Consider the following 15,289-nt stretch of genomic DNA (forward strand, 5'->3'; position numbering starts at 1 on the left):
GCGACTCGATGGCACATAACAACAGCAACAATAACAAGAGCTTTATTGGAGCTCTGGTGATTGAAAGGCAAGAAGCTGTGCTCCAATTTGAAGGCATTCTGCTCAAGGCCACCAGGGGCTCCACAGAAAGATGGACAATCTCCTCCTGTGTGATTAACTGCCTCTGAAACTCTCCTGGAGGGTAAGTTATGGGTCAGTTCCAACTCTATGGTACATAACAACAAAGCTAAAAAATACTCTTCTTGTTGTTGTGTACCATAGAGTCAAAATCAACCCACAGCTAAACCTCTAGCAGGTCTTCAGAGCTATAAAAAAAAAAATCACACAAGAGTTGACTGCCCATTTTTTCCCCGCAAAACAGCCAGTTGGTTTGAACTTGCATGTCTTTGGGAGTGGAGCGCTGCTTCTTACCACTAGGCCACCAGAAACCCGATTACCAGGTGCTGCTCTGCGGAAGAAGGATGGGTCATCTTCACTTGTGCTATTTACTGTCTCTGAAAACCTCCTGAAGGGGTCAGCTATGGGTTGGTTCTATCTTGATGGTAGATAACAAGAAAAGATACAGAAGAAGGCTCAATACCTTCGAGATGCGGTTCTGGAAAAGAGTCTCGAACATACCATGGACTGCCAAGAAAACATGTCTGTCTTGGAGAGGGTGAAACCAAGTCTCTCCTTGGAGGCTAGGATTTGGAAGCTCTGTCTCTTACTTACTATGGGCATGTGACCATGAAGGATCAGACCTTGGAGAAGAATATCATGCTTGGAAGAATGGAGAGACATCACAGGAGAGGAAGTCCCCGGATGAGATGGATTGACACAGTAACTGGGGAGATGGGGTTAGGTGTGTTGAAATCAGTTAAGACTGGCTCAGGACAGGGCAGGCTTCAGAACTGCTGTACATAGGGTCACTAGGGGTTGCAGGCAACTCGATGGCACATAACAACAGAACACAGTAATCAACGGAAGAGTTTCTTACACTCCTGCTACAAGCTCTGTGTCAGGCCAGATTCCATCTTTTTGGTTTTTTCTTAAATAAAATTTTAATTTTGTACTGGTGTACTTACAAACTTGGTATACCTTGTTTTTCACACCCGATCTTTCCCATTTACTTTTCCCACCCCTCTTTCTACCTGTCAAACTGTTTGACGCTATGACTGCCCCCCTTCCCATCCTCACCCCTCTGATCCTACCTTTCCCCCTTGTATTCTCATACACATTTTACTAGGTATCTTTCTACAATAATGGTTTTATACAGTGTTTGTCTTTATGGGACTGAGTCAGCATAATGCTCTCCAGTCCCTCCCAAGTTAGGTTGTGATTTTCAAAATCATTGCTCCTGCATGCGACATAGTATTCTATCATGTGAATGTACCATAACTTCTCAATCCATTCTAATGTGGTTGGACATGTGCGCTGTTTCCATATTCCTGCAATGGTGAAAAAGGCTGCTATGAACATTGGTATACAAGTCTCCATTTGTGCCTCAGTTCTCATTTTTTTTGGAGTATATTCCAAGCAATGGAAGAGCTAAGTCATACAGAATTTCTACGTTCCACTTTTTGAGGATATGCCAAACTGTCTTCCAGAGTGGTTGTACCATTTTACAATCCCACCAACAGTGTATAAGAGTTCCTATCATGCCACATCCTCTCCAACATTTATTACTTGCTGTCCTGTTAAACTTTGGTACTGCTACTGGGGTGAGATGGTATCTCACTGTGGGTTTGATTTGCATCTCTTATTGTCAATGATTTAGAGCATTTCTTCATGTCTGTTGGCCATCTGAGTGTCTTCCTCTGTGAAATTTATTTACACGTGTTTTGCCCATTTTATAACCGTGTTATCAGTCTTTTTCTTGTGGAGGCCTGTAGGATTCTGTAAACTTTTGATATGAGATCCTCGTCTGAAATGGTACTACTGCCAAATGGTTTTTCCCAGTCCATACATTTTCTTTTCACTCTTTTGAAAAACAATCTCTGTGCATCTTCTTATTTTTATAATCTCCTTAAAAATTTTTTTCCACTTTCCAAATCCCTTATACCTTCCTATAGGCAAACAAGTATGTTTTAAGGTGCAAACAACTACTCTCTCCTTTTTCTGCGACCACAAAGATACCTAATTACACATGGACACAGTGGAATCATAGCCCCTCGGGTTACTCTCGTTTACGAGCTCTTATTGCTTGTGTAAGATTCTGGACACATCATGTTATATCTGCCTTGTAGGGTGTCACAGAAAAGCCCATCAGTGTGTATCATAAAATGCTGGGTGAGTAAAAGTCATAGACAGAGCATACGTATATGAGGGCAAAGTCCGGGGAAACGGGAGAGAGAGAATACCTATTAAAGTACATGAACAGGAAAACTGGTCCCAGGAGAGAATGCATATTGGCTCTGACTATTGCTGTGTGCTGTCGAGTCAGAACCGACCCATAGCTGGTCCTCCAGCGGGTTTTCAGAGGCAGCAGACTGCAGGGCAGGAGACCACCCATTCTGTGGAGCAGCTGGTGCCCTTGTGTGGACAGGGACGCTCCTTACCCCTAATACTGGGCCTCCCGATAGAATGGCAGAAGCTTTCCCACCCCGCTTCCACTCCAGCACGGAAGCTGTAATGCAACAACCATGTGGAGAATCCGGCTTCGCATGGTTTCCACCTCAGGTGGAAGAGAGAGCACTGTGAATGCATGGCCAGGTTGACCATTAGGACACTCAGCTGGGAGTCCCGGCAGCAGCCGGCATGCAACAGGCGTCATGGAGAACTGTCACAGGGCATGCTTCCTCTAAATAAAGACATTTCCCCCAAAACAGTACTCAAGGGTCACCGCCTCGTAAGAGAAACAACCAGAAATTACAAGTAAGTCACACTGGAACCTCAGATTACTGAGCATGGCATTTCCAAGGATTCTGTGAGTCTAACAGATGATAACATCACACTATTCACCGAGAACACAGATGAAGAGTTAGAGAAGAATTCATAAAACAAAAGGCAACGTACCATTATGTGTTCAAGTAGAGAATCTATTGCAACTATGTTATCAAAATACGTTCTGAAAAGAAAAAGAAAAATATGAAACCTGTAAGTAAGTGTCATGACATCACAATACACATTAGGCTTTCAATGCGCTACACACACCCTCTCAGGAAGCCCTCAGCTCATCCCTGACCCTGACTCGGTGACTTCAGCTGTGCCCAGAGCAGAAGTGCACACACAGCTGCTTTCTCAGACGTGGACGGCTGGCTGGTGCTTTCAAGGGGCGTCCGGGAGTACTCTGGCCTCTAACTGGCACCACTCACATCCACCCTCTCCCCCTCGCCTTCTCTACACACTTGTTCGATCGTAGAATCATTCACTAACATGTTTTTGACAGAAATTAAACTTCACACTATAAGATATTCAACTCCAGACAGCTCAATAAATCGTTATATTGGTTAAGACTAAGTAGAACACTTGTATCATTTAACAAAAGCTAAGAAGGGACAAAATTAAGATAATCATATTTAAGATTTTAATTGGTATCTTGGGTGTCAAGATACCAAATGTCTGAATTTTCTAAATTATCACTGACATAAGCAACAAGGAAAACGTGTTGAGAAACAGCGTCATTCATTTGAGAAGAGCTATCAGAATACAAGTAATGCTAAAGATGTAATCATTCTGCACAAACAAAATGCATATTCACTTTTATAACTGGCAAATAATTGTACTGGAGGTGCCTCGCGTATGTCGCAAACTGTTCATGTGATACAGTAACCCCGCACGCTGACCTAGGAAACGCGCCGGGCACCTTCCTGCTGGCTCTAGAGGGTAGGCAGTGACTTCAGCTCCGGTCCACACAGAGTCCTCAGCCTAGAGCCTGTATGGGGACAGCTCTTACTAGTCCTTTAATGCAGGGCTTTAAACAGGGTCTAACTTGGCCAATGAAGGAGACAGGGCAGAGTGGAAATTCTACAGTTTAGGTTAGTCTGGGTAACCGGAAAGGCCAGTCTGGAATGACACTATCAGGAGTGCAGTGACCCCTCTCGGAGCCTGAAGCGGGGCTGTTGAGAGTGAGGGGTCACCTCTGAGCAGGGCACTGTCCTCTCCTCAGCCTTCCTGCTGTGTAAACGGAGCCTCCCTGGATCCAATGAACCACTCCTACTCCCATCACATCCTTCAGAGCTGCACTGTAAGCCGCTGGAGGGGCTGTTCCTGCACGAACGCACTGCTGCTGGGCTCATTTCAAGTCTCAGCCACCCTGAAGGACAGAGGAGCCCAGTCGAGGGGTCTCCAAGGCCAGAATCTCCACGCGAGCAAGCTGCCCCATCGTGTTCCCACAGAACGTGGGCGAGTTCAAACCACTGACGTTTCAACCAGCAGCCGAGCATTTTAACCACTATACCACCAGAGATCTACCCTGTATGACAGTCAAGGTAAATAAAAACCATATACACCAGTTCTGATCAACCTATACATTGTGAAAGACACAGCCAGGAACAGATTTGTTTGTAAGCAACCTGTCTGTATTCACACAGAGATAACTTACAGTAACAAACACACAATGATTTTCATTTAGAAGATAACTGCGTTCATTCTGAAATTCCGAAACTTGGAGCTCACTTTATTACACTGAACAATGAGGCAGGTACTACAGGAACGAAGGTAAGGGAGGTAAGGCGAATGAATTGTTTACTAGGACGAAAAAGACTTAAAGTTTCACATGAAGCCTTAATAGATGCAGGAAGACTGGCACGAGCAGGAGAAGATGCAATCTTCCCTTTTAATACCTTCAATGAGTATCACCAAATGTCCCAGAGACACTCTAATTCCATATGAGAGAAGACACTGTCTGAGGTGATGAAAACGTCCCTTTTCAGTCACACACTTCTTTAATTTTACGTATCAGAATGGGCCGTACCAGGAGGCTGTCAGTTCTAACGCAGTCATCACGGAGCTCACAATACTTGAGAGGTCAGGTACCATGTGCTGCCCGAGTGAAAAGGATCTCCGGGTTTCAAAGGTTACACTCTTGGCTTGAATTTAGCATCCAGACATTGCAGGGAAATGTGACAGTCTGATTCAACAAAGCGGTAGCATGGGAACGTCTGTGGGGCAGCTGTCCTCCACGAGAGTGTTGCTGTGGGGCAAAATCCAACCGATGGCAGTAAACCAGCTGGACAGGACCTCAGTCACCGCACTCTGTGGTTAGATGTGAGATGCTATCGAGTCAACCAGGACTCACGATAAACCCTGTAAGCCCAGCCCACTCTCCTGCATCATCGACATCTCTCATAAACCGACACCCAGCATGACAATCACCGTAGCAACACGTCTGGCTGATGGTGTTTCTGTCTCTGATCTTCCACCTTTCCAAGCACGATGACCTTTTTGAAGGTCTGGTGGCCCCTCCGATATATATTAAAAGCTGTGAGGCGAAGTTTCACCGTCCTTGTTCTCAGGGGCATCCTTGTGACACTCCGTCCCAGGCAGACTCCTTAGTCCTTCTGGTGATCCGTTAAGAGAGTCAATATTCTTCTCAACCAGCACAGCTCTTCTGCCATCCTTATTCACTGCTCAACTTTCACATCCATATGTAGCAACGGACAGGACCATGGCTTAGAACAGGCACAACTTACATCTTTTTTAGTTATGTCTTTTTAATTGTTACTTTATTGAGAGTTTACAGAAAAGCTGGATTTTCATTCATTCATTATTGTACATTTTCCTCCCTCCCTCTTCCTAAGTTCATTTTCTTTTTTTTCCTTTTAAATATGCATTCATTTTTGCCTAATTTCCTCCCTCTCACTCCCCCAGTCAACTTTGCTATGCATCTCTTACTCTGAACTCTGTCATACAACTAATGCCTAATCATACATTCCTTTTAAACCGTTATTTCCCTCATCTGTTCTAATGCAGTGTTCATGATCCACTCTTTTCATCATTTCCCTCCAACCCCATGTCAGTCCAGCTTTGTAACAGTGGTGTTAGGCATTATTGTCCTTTCGTGATTGAGATACTTCACTCAGCATAATGTCCTCCAGGTTCACCCATGTTGGGTAATGTTTTACAAGTTCATTGTTTTTCAGTGCTCTTTAGTATTTCAGTGTGTATATCATGGTTTTCCTGTCCATTCATTTGTTGATGGGCACTTAGGTTGCTTCCATCTGTGCTATTTTGAATAACGCAACAATAAATGTGGGTGAGCATACATCTGTCTGGGTGGCGGCTCTGGTTTCTTTAGGGAATATTCCCAGTAATGGAATTGCCAGGTCAAATGGTATTTCTATTTCCAACGTTTTGAGAGTGCCAGATCACATTCTGTAGTGGTTGCACATTTTAGACTCCCACCAGCAGTGAATAAGGGTTCCAATCTCTCCACAACTTTGCCAGCATTTGATGTTTGCAGCTCTGTCTAAGTCTGTTATTTTTGCTGGGGTGAGATGATGTCTAGGGCCTGGCTAACTTGCAAACCAAGATTAGCCCTGTACTGTAAAACCAGCAAGACTAATTCCATCTTGGCTAGAACATCTGCTTGGCAATAAACAACTCAAGGAAGCAGGATGTTAATGAATAAGAGTGACCAAAGGTCTCAGACCTTAGGGAATGTTGTCTACCGAAACTCTTTGTTTCTTAGAGCACTCAATAAGACATGCTGCAAAACATCTTTGTATTGTGCTGAGGTCTGTGAGAGTTAATGTTTGACCTGATAGTCAACATCTCTGACAGAAAGAGATAATGTGATTGCTACTGCAGACATGTTTCTAAAACCTATATATGCTTTTCTAAAATTAGTAAATTCACTATTCGTCATCAGTGATAGTCTCTCTGTGTCTTCATTTCATCCTCATCTGTTCTCCTGGTGGAACTGTTTCTATATAACAGGCTGGACCCCATTAGGATGATATCTCATAATTAGTTTTATTTGCATCTCTCTGAGAGCTAGAGATTTTGAACATTTCTTTGTTTGTCACCTTAGTCTTTAAACTGACATCCTTGTTCTTTAGCACTCTGGAGAGGTCTCTGACAGCAGATTTTCCCAATTCATTGTTTCTTTTGATTTCTTGACTCCTGTTCTCATGACTGTTTATTGTGCCTCCAAGTGAAATAAAATCTTTGACAACTTCAATCTTTACTCCATCTATTGTGACGTTGACTATGATGTGTAAGATATACACAAGATCCCCTTGGAGTAAATGAAAGCCATGGGAGTTTAGTCTTTTAAGTTGTACAACTGCCCTAACTTCCAGGTTCAGAAAGCATTCCATGTCAAATTTTAGGAAATGGAACATGTTCTGTGAAAATAAAAGTGTTAACAACAATACAATTAAAATCAATAGTGTTTGCAAAAATATCATGGAAGGCTTTTTACTAAACAATATGTGAGAATATCCCTCTCTTTACTGCTTCCATTTTTCTCCTGAAAAAATTATAAATACCTACCACCTTTAATATGCTCTAAAGAAGGTACTCTAATGCCCTGGTGAGTAAGGACTGCACTGCCAACCCAAAGGTAAATGGTTCATATCCACCAGCTGCTTCATGGGAGACCGATGGGAAATCTCTTCCTATGCGATTTACTCCCTCTGAAAACCAGCTAGTTGTTGTTGGAAGGTGCTACTGAGTCGAGTATGACCCTGTGAAGAGGAGATCTGAGCCCCGTCCTGTCCTGTGCCGTCCTCACAACCGTTGACACACTCGAGCCCATTGTTCCAGTCACTGTGTTGATCACCTTGTTAAGGGTCTTCCTCTCCTTCACCATCCCTCCACCTTTCCAAGCATGATGTCTCTCTCTAAGGAATAGCTGCTCCTAGTAACAGGCCCAAAATATGTGAGACAGAGTTTTATCATCTTTCCCTCCAAGGAACACTCTGGTTACACCTTCTCCAGGAATATCTGTTTGTTCTTTTTGCAGTTCACTGCATTTTCATTTCTCTTCTCCAACACCACAGTTCAGAGGCATCAATTCTTCTGTCATCCTTATTAATCATCCCACTCTCAGATGCACAGCAAGTGCAAAAGACCATGGCCTGAACCAGAAGTACCTTAGTCCTCAAACTGACATAATTGCTCCTCAATACTTTGGAGAGGTCCCTGACTTCAGACTTTCCCAGTGAATACATCTCCTGATCTTCTGGCATCAAGTGTCCTGACTGTGGATCCAAGTGAGACAACTTCCATCTTTTCTCCAGCTATCATCACGCTGCCTGTTGGTCAGCTGTAAGTTGGTTCCAGCTCGAGTCTACCTAACAACAATAACAATCACAACAAATTGCTTTGCTAAGTGATGTTTCTGAAGTTCTGGTGGCTGAGTGGTAAGGAGCTGCCTTGCCTCTCTTTAGTTCAAATACAGCAGCTGCTCTGGCAGAAGGGGGAGTGTGTGAAAAAAAGAGACAATCTCCTCCTGTGCTATTTACAGACCCTGAAAACCTGTCCAGAGGGTCAGTGGTGAGTCACTTCTGACTCAATGCAACCCAGGAAAAACAACAAGTATTTTGGTTAAGAAAACAGACATTGTGTTGTGACTGAAGATCACCACAGGGGGCATCTGTAACTGTAATCCTTCACTCAAAAGATGAACAAAAATGTAAATATGAGTCTATAATTTAAAGCGGGACCCTTCACTCAATTACCCAAATAAGGAAGACTGATCTTTGACTATCAGCTGCAGCGGACAAAAATCTATCACCTTCGGGGCCTGCACGGAATTTAAACCACCTATCAATAGAGCTAAGTCGGTCCTAGAAATGAACTTACTTTGACACATCGAGTAGAAAGTCATTCAGTTCTGTCTGTTTGGCAAGACCTCTGCAGACCTTAAGGAGAGAAAAAGAGCAGTTAATTCTAAGTAAAAACAGCTTAGTTAAGAAAGAAATGGCTAGGATTCTATTTGGTTTATTTACTTTAAAAGGCCTGGCATAGCTATGATCTGTCAAGTAACAATAATATTAAGGGAAAAAAACCCAAGAAATGAGTATTTATTGGACCTTAAATCTACAAAGCCCTATTTAAAGCAATCTGAACAGTCCTCAGCACATTTAAACGCTATCTAATTTAACTGCTACAACAGATTATGAGCTTGTCATTTAAATCCTACTAAAGCATGACAATTTTATGCTTCTAAAGGACTTCGTCAAGAAGAACCTCGTTCCTATTGCAGAGTCAGAGAGAAGCAGGCAGAATTCAGGCACTCTGGTCACAGTGTTCGGTGGCTAACTAAAAGCCGGTTACAAGCCACCAGGCACCCGAGGAACAAGCCGTGACAGGTGACTTGCAGAAACATAGTCTATGGGGGAAGTTGAACTGCTCTGGCCTGCAGGGTCACCGTAAGCCCGAGTGGACTTGAGAGAAACAAGTTCGCTCTGAGGTTTTCTGAGCCAGAATTAGGACTCACACAGGCCATCTCTAGAGTCAAACCTGATCACCACTTTAAAACTAACCTCTGAAGGGAGCGGGATGTCTTGGAGACTAATTTTCTCCTATGTCACTGTGTGGAGTGGGAGCTTTAAGAAATGGTGTGGCAGAAATACTAACGAAATCCTTGGTGGGAGAATGTAGCTGGCCCTTCAGTGGAAAAGCCATACCAAAATAGGGAGGACCCACCCATTACTGTGAGCATGACGTAAAATTACATATAAACATAGAAAAAGATACAAGAAACTTAAGTTAGGCTATATGCAAACGTAAGTGAGTAAACATAGTTTAAAAAACATCAAGTATACGGAATATTATACAAAATAGGTGACCCTTGAGGACATTATGCTCAGTTGCACAATATCTCAGTCACAAAAGGACAAATACTGCATAATGCCACTGTTATAAAACAGGACTGGCATTGGGTTTGTGGGGAAACTAAGAAAAGCAGGGATAAATAATGTACACTGCACTGAAACAGACGAGGAAGAGAACTATTTAAAAGGGATATATGCTTAGGTGTTATTTGCATGACTAGAGTCCAGAATAAGAACTGCATAGTAAAGTGGACTGGGGAGGGGGGATTATATAACAATGAAAGAATTTTTTTTTCTTTTCAAAGAGAAAAGCAAACTTGGGGGGAGGGGTGGGCAGGGAGGATAAGGTACAACAATGAATGAGTGAATGCAAATCTAAGTTCTCTATAAACTTTCATTAAAAATCTCAATTAAAAAATTATAAAAAAGAAGAAAAACAACAAAACATCAAATATATAGAAAATATTCTGTTGCCCCCAGCCTCCCTCGCAGCCCCCAGTCATGCCCCCTAAACAGCTGCTCCCCCCAGCAAGTCTGTAGGGATGTCATGGAGACCCACCTGCACCTGGTGTATCGCCACTGAAGCCCAGGCTAGGTTCGCTGTTGCAACCTGAAACAAGGAAACACAAGCAGTGAGAGTGTTTCGCTGAGTGAACCCAGGCAGGGAAGCTGGCAGAGGACGCTGAGTGAATGTGCACGGGGACTGTCTGCAGGCCACTGGCCACAGGGCGTTTTACACAGTCTCCCACATACAGAGTGCCTTGTATGTATTTACAGGATTTTTCTATTTCTCCTTCCTACATCCTTGAGACCCACCCATTCTTGTTCTGCCAACAGAAGCAAGATAACGTGATGGTTAAGAGCAACCAAGGGCAATTAATTTTTGGATAAATATTATTTGCCACTTTATAAAAATGTCACCAAAATTGCAGCAATGATCACTTTAAAATTATTAAATATTTCTAAAAAGTAAAAGGATGTTTGTGTGCAGCTTTTCCATGCTGAGACCCACAGCAGGGAAGTGACTGTATCCGCGGCAAGGAAAGGCCGGTCAGCACAAGACCGGGGCCAAATGTGAAGAAACCATTTGACCTCATTCAAGTTCAAGATGAAGATAAAGTGAGAAGTGGAGCTCGTGACGGAAAACACTGAAACAGATGAATCAGAACGCGTCTGAGCAGGAGGTGTCTCCTCAAAGCCACGTCTATGGCAAGGACGTGGACGAGGTAAAGCTTCACACTCGGTCAAGGACCTTCCTTTGCTGATATGGCAAACTCACAGTGGGAAATGTAATGGGAAATGCAAACATCAAAACGAACTGAAACACAGAATGTAAGAAGTACAAATCTTGGAAAGTGGAAGTTGTCAAAAACGAAATGGAACACATAAAGACCAACAGCTTACACGTTAGTGAGCTGAGAGGGACTAGGACTGGCCATTCTGTATCACCACAGCATCTACAATGCTAGGTATGGACAAACAGGAGAGGAATGGTGTTACTGTATCGTTCCATCTCATCCAGGGTCTTCCTCTCCTGCACTGTCCCTTCACTCTTCTGAGCATGATGTCCTCCTCCAAGGACCAGTTTCTCCTGGTCACGGGCCCACAGTATGTGAGACAGAGCTTCAAAATCCTAGCCTCCAAGAAGAAAAATGGTTTCACCCTCTCCAAGACAATTACTTATATGCAAGTTCAAATTGAAGATCAAGAAAATTAAAATAAGTCCACAGAACCACAATGTGACCCTGAGTGTATCCCAAATGAAATGATAAACCATTTTAAGAACAGATTTGAGATACTGGAGACCAATGAACCAGACCACTTGTGCAATGGCCTCAAGTACCACACCCCTGAAGCCTGGAGGAAAGAAAGTCATTACAAATACAGGGAAGGAAGGACGGACCAACCAAAGCGGGGATTGGGAGAGACTCTGAAACTGGAAATGGCATGAAATGAAGTCAGAACCAGGGGAAGGAATGGTGAGGTGAGAGAGCTGAAGAGGAGATTCCAGAAAGCAGCTTGAGAAGACAAAGCGAAGTAAAAAGAAACGTACAAGGAGGTAGAAAACGACAAGGGAACAACAGGCTCAGCGTTTCTCAAGCTGAAAGAAGTAAAGGAAAAAAAATTCAAATCTTTAGTTGTAGTGCTGAAGGAGTCTACGGACAAAATCTTAAATGGTAGAGAAGCATAAAAAAAAAGAAAAGAGAAAGAAAAGATGGAAGCTATACAGTTACTGTACCAAAAAGACTTGGCTGCCGCTGAACCATTTCAACAAGCAGCCTATGAACTAAAACCCAACAGGACTGAAGGAAAGAGTTAACACAGCTGCACTGAAGGTATTGGCAGAAAATCAGGCCTCCGGGACTGACGGACACCACCTGAGGTACAGCGGGAATCAGATGCAGCCCTGACGTGCTCACAGACTCTGTCAACAAATATGGGAGGCAGCTACCTGGCCAACCAACTGGAACAGATCCACACCTGATCCCATTCCCAAAAAGGGTGATCTGACAGAAAGCAGAAATTACTGAATAATATTATTAGTATCATATGCAAATAAAACCATGCTGAGGATTATTAAAAAATGGCTAGAATAGTTAGTCAACAACTTTAAAAAACCGAAGCTAGATTCAAAAGAGACTGTGGCACAGGGAATATAATTGCTGGTGCCAGGTGGGCTTTGGCTAAAAGCAGAGACTACCAGAAAGATGGTTATTTGTGTCTTATTGACTATGCAAAGCCATTTAACTACATTAATCACTAAAAATTATGGTTAATATTAAGAAGAATGAGAATCTCAGAAAACTTAATTGTACTTACCCAAAACCTGTATCTAGACCAAGAAGCAGTTGCCCAAACAAAACAAGGGAATAGTACACGGTTTTAAAAAGGGAAAGTACGTGTCAGAGTGTGTTCTTTTCCAGACCTATGCAATCTCTATGTTGAACAAATCATTCAAGAAGCTGGTCTATCAGAATGTGGCACCAAGTTTGGAGGAAGACTCATCAAAACCCAGGGCCCTGCAGATGATGACACAACCTGAAAGTGAAGACGACTTGAAATAATGTTTTTTGTTGTGTTGTTATGTGCCATCAAGTCATCTGCAACTCATAGCAACTCTATGTACAGCAGCTCTGAACTCTGCCCTGTCCTGAGCCAGTTTCACTAATTTTGACATGCCAACCCCCATTGCCCCAGTTACTGTGTCAATCCATCTCATCTAAGTCTTCCTCTCCTGAGCTGTCCCTCCACTCCTCTGAGCATGATGTTCTGCTGCAAGGACTGGTCTCTCCTGGCCATGTGCCCACAGTATGTGAGACGGAGCTTCAAAATCTTAGCCTTCAAGTAGAAACTTAGTTTTACCCTCTCCCAGACAGACCTCATTTTTTTTCTTAGTGGTCCATGATATGTTCCAGACTCTTCTCTGGCACCACAACTCGAAGGCATTCATTCGTCTTCTGTCATCCACAGTCACTGTCCAGCTGTCTGATGCACAGCAAGTAATTATGAAGACCGTGACCTGGATTAGGCATAACTTAGTCTCTAGACTGAGATCATTGCTTCTCAGCACTCTGGAGAGGTCCCTGACAGCAGATTTTCCCAATGCAATTAGTCTTTTGAGCTGAGCAAGCTGTACTTGTTGACAACCTCAGTCTCTCCTCCATCTGTCATGGTGCCACCAATTGGCCCAGTGGTGAGAATCTTAGTCTTCTTGATGATGCACTTCAATTCATAATAAAGACTAAAGTCCTTGACCTTCTGCAGTAAGTGTTTCAGGTCCTCCTCAGTTTCAGTGAGCAAGGTTGTGTCATCAGCATAACATTGGTTGTTAATGAGTCTTCCTCCAACCCTGATGCCACGCTCCTCCTCATAAAGCCCTGCTTCCCCAATGATCTATTCTGCATATAGATTGGAAAGGTATGGAGACAGGCTGCATCCCTCACGTGCTCCCTTTCTGATTGGAACCACGCATTGTTGCATTGCTCTGTTCTGAGGACGGCTTCCTGGTCGAACTACAGGTTTTGCATAGAGACACACAAAAAAATCTAAGACAAAAAGTCTTCAATACAGGTTACTTTTCAATAACACAAAGACAAAAATCCTTACTAGTAGAACAAGAGGCAGCATTATGATAAAGATGGAAATTATCAATGGTTTCCTTTCAGTTGGATCCACAATCAACAAGCATCATAAAATCTATCAAGAAATTAAAAGACGTGTTGCCTTGGGGAACTATCCTGTCAAGGACCTCTCCAAAGTTCTAAAGAGCAAAGAAGCCAGTGGAAAGGCTACAGAGCCCCTCATCAAGCTCAGGTCTTTTCAACTGTTTCCTGTGCTTACGAAAGGTGAGGAATGCTTAAGGACAGAAGAAGAATCCACACCTTTGAACTGAGGTGCTGGAGAAGAGTACAGATCAAACTGCCAAGAGGACAAACAAATCTGGGGTTTTATTTTCACTCATCTTGATGAAAGCATACAGAGACTTTGGACTTCCATTCATTCACTCTTACACTTGGGGGAAGTACAACCATGGTACTCCTTAAAGTCAAGGATGGTGAAACTTCATTGCACTTACTTTGGGTACATTCTCAGGGAAAAACAGTCTTTGGAGAAAGACATCATGCTTGGAAAGGTAACAAGAGGGCTGTCAAAACAGAGAAAGACCTGATACAAGCCAGACTAACGTGGTGGCTACCACACGAGGGATCAGGGGGAGGCAGGCGGGACAAGGCTCCGATCTCGCTCCTAGGCTCACGAGGAGTCACGGCTGACTGGACGGCACCCGACAACATGGCCCAGTACTTCATCTCTTAGGAATGTGTCCTAGAGACGGAAGATCTGTGACACCAACACATCCCTGTGCACCTGTGGTCATCATCGCACTATTCACAGCAGTGAAAGACAGAAGTAACCTAAGTGCCCATCCAGAGATGACAGGTGACCAACAAGTGCATACACACACACACAACTGAATCAGCCATGTGAAGAACAGTGATGGACCCATGAAACAGCTACCTCAGAAGGTGACAAGCCTGGAGACGTGCTGACGAAGGAAGTCAATGGCAAAGGGGGAGTGTGGTGGTTCAATACTGCAGGGAGGTAAGAAAGGGTTTTCATGCAGAAAAGAACCATCACTCCGCAGTTATTTGGTCAAAGGAATGAACTAATTTGTCCCCGACGGAGCACAGGCAGGATGTTCTTCAGAAGCAGGGACGGTGGGATGTTCAGAAGGCAAGTCCCTGGAGAAGGTCATCACAGTTGGAAAACGCGTGTCAGTGAAGGAGAGGAAGACTCTCACGGAGACGAGGCGGCACAGTGATGGCAGCAAGAGGCCTACGCACGGCGGAGATGGCGAGCGTGCCCCTCTCCTCCCAAGGAGAACCAGAGGGACGCGGAGCGAGCTGGGGGCATGGAGCAGAGGGCACCCGATGTCATAACACACATACGCTCTGAACAGGAATCAAACGTGCTCGTAAACCAGAACTGGATACTTCACGTCGTGGAAGACATTGCCACCTTTCTAACTAGTATCCTCTCTACACAACTGTTCCAGAAAGACTAGAAAAGCATCACTATTCACATCA

The 15,289-nt window shown here is 43.7% G+C and overlaps 1 protein-coding gene across 1 annotated transcript in view; it reads right to left on the minus strand.

Annotated features, from left to right (window-relative positions):
- The window catches only part of PDE10A (phosphodiesterase 10A), a 323,659-nt gene that overhangs the window by 63,791 nt on the left and 244,579 nt on the right, over nucleotides 1–15,289 (minus strand). The window contains exons 8-10 of the mRNA XM_006882827.1: nucleotides 10,264–10,314; nucleotides 8,731–8,789; nucleotides 2,995–3,046 (exon numbers count right to left, since the gene is read on the minus strand). Of these exons, the coding sequence (XP_006882889.1) occupies nucleotides 2,995–3,046; nucleotides 8,731–8,789; nucleotides 10,264–10,314 (162 nt within the window). The remainder of the gene's footprint in view (nucleotides 1–2,994; nucleotides 3,047–8,730; nucleotides 8,790–10,263; nucleotides 10,315–15,289) is intronic.

This window comes from Elephantulus edwardii, unplaced genomic scaffold (assembly GCF_000299155.1).
Source record: "Elephantulus edwardii isolate Elephantulus edwardi_28Jun2011 unplaced genomic scaffold, EleEdw1.0 scaffold00024, whole genome shotgun sequence".
In the NCBI taxonomy this organism is placed as follows: domain Eukaryota; kingdom Metazoa; phylum Chordata; class Mammalia; order Macroscelidea; family Macroscelididae; genus Elephantulus; species Elephantulus edwardii.